The sequence below is a fragment of the Triticum urartu genome, chromosome 6 (genome assembly GCF_003073215.2).
Source record: "Triticum urartu cultivar G1812 chromosome 6, Tu2.1, whole genome shotgun sequence".
NCBI classification, from domain to species: Eukaryota; Viridiplantae; Streptophyta; class Magnoliopsida; order Poales; family Poaceae; genus Triticum; species Triticum urartu.
In genome coordinates, this window is record NC_053027.1 from 17,823,785 (window position 1) to 17,830,908 (window position 7,124).

The 7,124-nt window shown below is 42.7% G+C and overlaps 1 protein-coding gene across 1 annotated transcript; it reads right to left on the minus strand.

The window, feature by feature from the left end:
- Positions 1-5,005: 5,005 nt before the first annotated feature.
- On the minus strand, positions 5,006-6,114 carry LOC125517499 (ervatamin-B-like). Its single transcript, XM_048682702.1, has one exon. It carries the CDS (start codon positions 6,086-6,088, stop codon positions 5,006-5,008), a length of 1,083 nt encoding a protein of 360 aa, XP_048538659.1. The 5' UTR covers positions 6,089-6,114.
- Positions 6,115-7,124: the final 1,010 nt, after the last annotated feature.

The window sequence follows — 7,124 nt, forward strand, 5'->3', positions numbered from 1 at the left end:
AACATGGATTCAGTACAGGAATGACAAAGACAAAACCCAGTTCAACACCTTCCTCGACCATTTATCTGTAAGTATGGTTATGTATGGAAACTAGTAATATTGTCTTGCTCTGTCCCATACTTTCTAGGTTGCTAATAATGAGACTCCCATAATTTTCAACAGATGAGGTTCAAGTTGGATAGCCAAGATGATGCAACTAGACAAGCTTTCACCCATGTTTTCAAGTCTGCTCTGCGACAGTATCGGTATAACTTGAGGAAAACTCACTTTGAAGGCAAGGCTAACTGAGGGAGTCCTGGATTAGGGGGTGTCCGGATGGCCGGACTATACCTTCAGCCGGACTCCTGGACTATGAAGATACAAGATTGAAGACTTCGTCCCGTGTCCGGAAGGAACTTTCCTTGGCGTGGAAGGCAAGCTTGGCGATACGGATATGCAGATCTCCTACCATTGTAACTGACTTTGTATAACCCTAACCCTCTCCGGAGTCTATATAAACCGGAGGGTTTTAGTCCGTAGGACAACATACACAACAACAATCATACCATAGGCTAGCTTCTAGGGTTTAGCCTCTCCGATCTCGTGGTAGATCTACTCTTGTACTACCCATATCATCAATATTAATTAAGCAGGACGTAGGGTTTTACCTCCATCGAGAGGGCCCGAACTTGGGTAAAACTTCGTGTCCCTTGCTTCCTGTTACCATCCGGCCTAAACGCACAGTTCGGGACCCCTACCCGAGATCCGCCGGTTTTGACACCGACATCTACCATGAGTAGTAGGCATGCAACTTGCAAAAAAAGAGTAGTACGCGTGTAGGCGGTCGGCATCCACGTCGGTCCACAACACCCTAACCGAACGTGCACGAATATTACAGTAGCGAGGATTAGTGCGCTTTTCGGCCATGCAGACCCAAGCTAACTTGCTGACGCTGGCCGCCTACATCCCTATTAGCATTTTGGAAGCATCATGAAATTGTACAAAATACTAGACCCAATGATTATTTAAAAGAAATGGTTTCTATGGTCAAGCTATTTGAGAAGGGATATAAGTTGGAAATCATGTTCACCTGCATTGAGACATTCATTCTACAAGTAGGATTTGTTCTGTCTGGTTTCCTTTTGATCGATATAAGGGAGTCGAAAATCCTTATTTGGTAAGCGCTACATGCCATACAATTTCTCTTATGCTTATTTATGCTAGACGTAAGGTTACACTGCTGGTATGGTTCAAATTAAATCATGAGCCATCATTACAACCGATGCATCTCCTTTATATGATATGAGGTAGACTAGGTGATCTTGATCAAGTTTTCTCAAGGGACTTAACTCCCCTACAGAAGTGCTCAGTGGAGTTATCATTGAAATAGCGAGAATAGCTTGTGCTATTTAACTTTTTGAATTGAGACAATCTTCTGAAGATTAATTAGAGGCAGGGCAACCATGCGTTACTGTTTAATCTTCTCACCCGCCTCTACCTCACTCCAGGGCACAAACCAAATGTACGTAGATGATTAGTTTTGTGTAGGATGGCAGAAGACACACATCTTTTGCAGTAGAACCCTTAGTTTTCCAAGTTAGAAATTCTGTATTCTAGTTGGCAATTTTCTGAAGTCCTGCTACATGAAGCTACCATATATTTCATGACTGTTAAGTTCTTTGAGGATCCATCTCCTTATGTGTACAATGATAAACACTAAAAGTATGTATTTGCTGGTACATATCAATTTTTTTTGTCAAGGTCGATAACATACCAGTGTGACTCAGTAGTCAGTACATAGTGTTTTGAACATTGGTTTTTCATGTATTGCCTTTTCTAATTCCTATTATCTCAAATTTCATATACTCCCTCCATTCCTAAATATAAGTCTTTTAGAGATTCCAATAAAGAACTACATATGAAGCAAAATGAGTGAATCTACACTCTAAAATATGTTTATATACATCCGTATGTTGTTTGTATTGAAATCTATAAGATGACTTATCTATACCAATATAAAAAGACCCAAAGGGGCAGATCCAATTAATCTCGGCCATCAAATCATGTGAACGACCTAGACTGCTTCAATGTCGAGCGCTCAACACGTTTAGCGTGCAGTTAATTTCATGCCAAATATGGTGCTAATCACATAATAACACGTAAATAATATCCTACTTAATATCCGCATGCACTTAATATACTTCTAAATTAACGTGCATTGCACATACACATTGACTAGTATTTAGAAATGGAGGGAGTATATATTAGCTATTCTGCTTCTTCTAGTGCTTTTCTACCTAGCAATTTAGCAAGCGTTTCTCTTTGAACACAAACTACTGAATGTTTAATAATTTCAATATATTGGGCAGTTACTTATGAAGGTGCTGGGAAAGAGAGGTTGCAAGGAACGGTCTACACGCCTCGACATCTGCCCCCCTGCAGTACTTCTTGTATGTCAGAGGATCTCGTTCCGGAACAGGGTGTGAAGGTGCTACGAGCTGAAGAGCCCGTAGATGCCGTTGCTGCAGGTTAGGCGGGTATGTTGAAGATAGGAGATAGCAGTAACTGAGGTTATGCTGAGAACTTGAGACTCCATAGTTGGCCACAGGTTGGTCAGTAATAGGGCTTTTGGCTCTGATTGGTCCGTTATATGGTCATCTAAAATTAACCTGTGTTTAATCTCGTATGCATTTTATATGACCATGATCATGCGTCTGTCAGTCATATAAGGTGGCGAGAGCATTAACCACGGTTTAGTTTATGCACAATCAGTAGGTTAATTAAGATAATGTAGAAAGGAAAAATGATTGTGATCTCGCTATCTGCACATTGCTCTAGGTGCTGTTGCTAGAAGCATCTAGAACAAAACTAGTGCAGTACCATTTGGAGATCAAGAAGAAGTGCCAAGGAACTAGTTGTCCCACGTGGTGAACCGAATGGACGTTGTGTGAGGCAAAACTAGGCACGTCACCTCGAATGGTAGTATGTTTGCTCGTCCGCTGGATGAAGGAGCTCTCGGTGGTGAGGGCATGGACAGATGGTCGTTCTCCAACGGCATGAACTGATCGCCGAATGCTCGTGGGCGGAACACGGAGCCGTCGTACCTGAGAGATGTTCCCAAAAAACCCGTTACCTGACAGTTAGACCTTGTGCATACTGTGCTGAGCATCCCTCTCCTGTTCTGCTCCTGCACTTGCAGCTATACCAGTCTGTGCACATGGTTTTGTGAGCTGCATGCACCCTGTAAATTGCTTTCTTTCTTGATCCGTATATATCAATTGAAATGGCACACAAGCTTTCGTATTCACAAAAAAAGGATCTCACCGATGCCATGGCCATCATGCCTTCTGTATAGGGCATACGGTTATACCTTTGGGCTATATGTGAGATATAATTCTGCAATCTATTTGGCGTCGGCGCAGCGTGGGTTCGTGGAAAAACGGAAGAGGATGGTGAGGAGAAGAGAACGATCGTAGGAGCGGTAGAGAATGCATCTAGTCGTGAGGGGGTAGAGATGGTGCCTCTACAATTGTTTTTACCTGACTATAGATCTGTACTTCTAGGACTCTAATCACGTTCGTTTACATGATCTGAACAGTATATTTAAGATTTAGAGTTTAAATTTACTTGTTTTCTACGAATTATCTTTATCTGGAATACGCCATATATTAAAGTAGAAGAATGGGTATAGAACCCAACACAATGTACATGTATTTAGAATTTAAATTTACTTGTTTTCTATGAATTATCTTTATCTGGAATACGCCATGTATTAAAGTAGAAGAATGGGTATAGAACCCACCACAATGTACACGATGTTACATGAGAGTGATATCACTCTCCATCCACTACCACACTCCTCTCAACTAGACAAACTACTGATATCCCTGCCAACCGTAGCTAGATCAGCAAAGAAAGCGCCCAAATCTTCCTTGAGCAAGCCTGCCGATCTCCACGCTCTTCCTTCTTGTTCGATCATACGAAGTACCTGAGATGTTGAAGGTGATGCACCATCAAATACAATTGTGTTTTGGTGTTTCCATTATTCCCCTTGTATTAGCGTTACGAGGGTCCTCAAGGCTTTCTGTGTGCATCTGTTCGATCTCCTCGTGCTGCACCAATCTACAAGGTCATCGTCTATAGTGGGAGTCTGCCCATGATCCCCCAAAGCGCTTTGAATCGAGAACTGGACTGTGCATGCAAAGACACATGTTAGCATGATGTGGTTAATCGTCTCGTCATGCCGATCGCATAGAGGGAATGAATCCTGGTGTGGTAAACCTCAGTGAGAAAGCCCAGAAAGCCAACCACAGGAAGAAAAGGCATTGAAGCGGCGCCTTTTGTTTCCAAAAAAAAATCAGTGTATGGAGCCACCATTTGTCCTGCAAATTTCTGTAAATTATCGTGGAGACTCCATTGGTCTATGTACTTCTGACTCTAATCGCATTTGTTTACCTAATCTGAACCATATATTTAAGACTTAAAGGTTAAATATTAGATATTTTTTTGGCGAAATTTATGTGTTCTCTGAGAATTAATGCGAAGGCTACATTAATGCATTTAATCAGTAATTATAAGATAGGAGTGAATCAAATGAGAAAAGACGGGTAGAGAGAAATAAAATATAGTACAAAACAATAGTAAGCCTAGCTGTGCATTCAATGTTGATCACATGGTTACACAGATGAACACCAGTTTCCTTTTCAGATACACTGCCATTAAATTATTTTCATAATATCATTCCTACCTTTCTTAGGCTGGTCATAGTGGGGAGTAACTTATACTAGTGTCATGCATATGACACTAGTCTAAATTACTACCTTCATAGTGCAAAGTAACATAATAGTAGTGTCATAGATGACTACATTTATTACCTTATAGACTCATACTTTTTCGGGAAGTGCTATGTTACAGTAACATATTATGTTACTCTAAACACCTCTCCTCATTAACTATGTGCCACATAAGCAAAAAATTCTTGAAGTGCGTTATATTACTACCTAAGTTACTCCCACTATGACTAGCCTTACTTATATTTCACTGGGTACGATGCATGCACCAGGATGCCACATAAGCCCTTCTTGGCGGGACCGGCACCACGGGCCATACGGATGTAGCCGTTTTCACCCCATTTTTCTCCCCATGAGTTTTTTATTATCCAGTAATCTATGGGTTTCTTGGGGTCATGCTCATCGGTGGTGCCATAGCCCACCACCGTCATTCCGTGGGTCTGATTCGTCCTACACGGACCCACAAAGACACCTCCTCCATAACGTCGGAAGCTCCTTGTGTCAACCACCTCAACGACGGGTTTGGCCGCCACTGCCTGCAGCAATGCCACCTCATCATTATTCAGCACCCATTTGAAGTCGTCGATGGTGACAACGGGGTTCTTTCTTTTTGGCACCAAGCAATAGCCATGCTCACCGGCAATGTATGGGTAGTCAGCCTCTGTGGCGATGCCGCCGTTGTCGATAATGTACTTGAAGGCCGATGCCACTCTGCCGTTACGACATCCAAAACTTCTCTTGTCACAGTCTATGAGCTGCTGCACGGACAACGACTTCAGACTCCTGGTCCTTATGGAATTGATGCCCTCCACTGCCGCTGCCACCGCGAAGGCCCAACAAGCTCCGCACCCTCTCTGGATCTTCACGTTTGTCACTGCCGGCGGACGTTCGTCATACCCTATCATCCGCCAATCTACGAACATCGGGAAGTCGTTGCGCGCTGCAACGGCACCGTGTGTGAACCGGCCTTGGCGTTGCTTCCCGCCATCTGACACGCGGTCAGAGCAGCGACCGTGCATGTGGTCAACCTCTTCTTCATCGGTCATGTCACCAAAGAGGTTGAGGCTTAGCTTGTAGGGTGCGTCACCTTGGTTGAATTTGTGGATCATGCGAGCGTTCTCCTTGAATACGCTGAAGCGCATGGCCTTGTCACCAAGGTCGCGCCTCACATTGTGATGCTCACACCAGCGCTCGTATAGTGCCCATAGGGACTCCTCTGACGTCAAGTCTCTAGCAGTGATGTCCATAGAGCTCGCCACCACCATAGCGGCAGCAAGCACAACGGCCATGAGTAGTATTATTGCAATTTCTCTTGCCATTGTAAGTACTAAGCGGTTGCTTCAAGTGTCCTAGGTATCTAGCTGGGTAGCGCGGAGTGTCCTAGGTAGCTGTCGTCCTCCTTATATAGCAGAATCCTCCTGGTGCACACACAGTTTCTGTGTATACCCTGAATAAACTATGAATTGCTGAAGTAGTGAACCGACCATAGGCAAGGTCATCACTAGAAAATTTCGAGGTACACAATGAATCTGGAATCTGCTAGTAATTGTTAGAGATATTTGTGCATATGTAGCACATACCAAAGTTGTCTATATATATATATATATATATATACATACATATATATATATTTGAGTTATCTATATCTATCTATTTATCTATCTATCTGCATATACTCTGAATTTAAGAAATGGTGAAGTAGTGGACCGACGTGTAGGCAAGGTCGTCACTAGAGAATTTGGGGCTACAAGGTGAAGCTGGTAGTAATTGCTAGAGATATTTGTACATATCTAGCACATATCAAATCTGTCTATCTCTATATCCATATCTATCTATCTATCTATCTATCTATCTATCTATCTATCTATCTATCTATCTATACACACATAGGGTGAAGTACAAGAAAAATAAATGAAGATGAGTATGAAACATACTCGGCGAAACCATATTTAACCTCAGTGAAGAGTAAGCCGAGTGTTACACTCATAATACGGTCCTCAACTTCATTTTGACCAGCTTAAGCCGTGTAAGCCAGGTGTCACTTCACGCCTACTCGGCTTATATATAAGCCGAGAATGAAACATAGGTTCTTGGCCAAAAAAACATGTATGACGATGAGATGCCGCTAAAGGAGGTGCACCGATGTACAAAAGCACTCAACACAGTTTTGTCACTCACCTGAGGCCTATCATGCTGATGGAACCCCATGGGATCGACTTGTCCCTTCTCACGATACCAAAGTACTACGCAAAAATATCTCCAAGGAGTAATGAAGAGCTTGTCCTAGGTTATCCAGGTAAGCATGCGATCATCATCAGTACCAAAGTGCACAGTGGCTAGAAACTGAGCGACCAA

Coding starts and splice junctions, on each gene's coding strand:
- LOC125517499 (XM_048682702.1), bottom strand. CDS start 6,088: ATGGCAAGAGAAATTGCAATAATACTACTCATGGCCGTTGTGCTTGCT.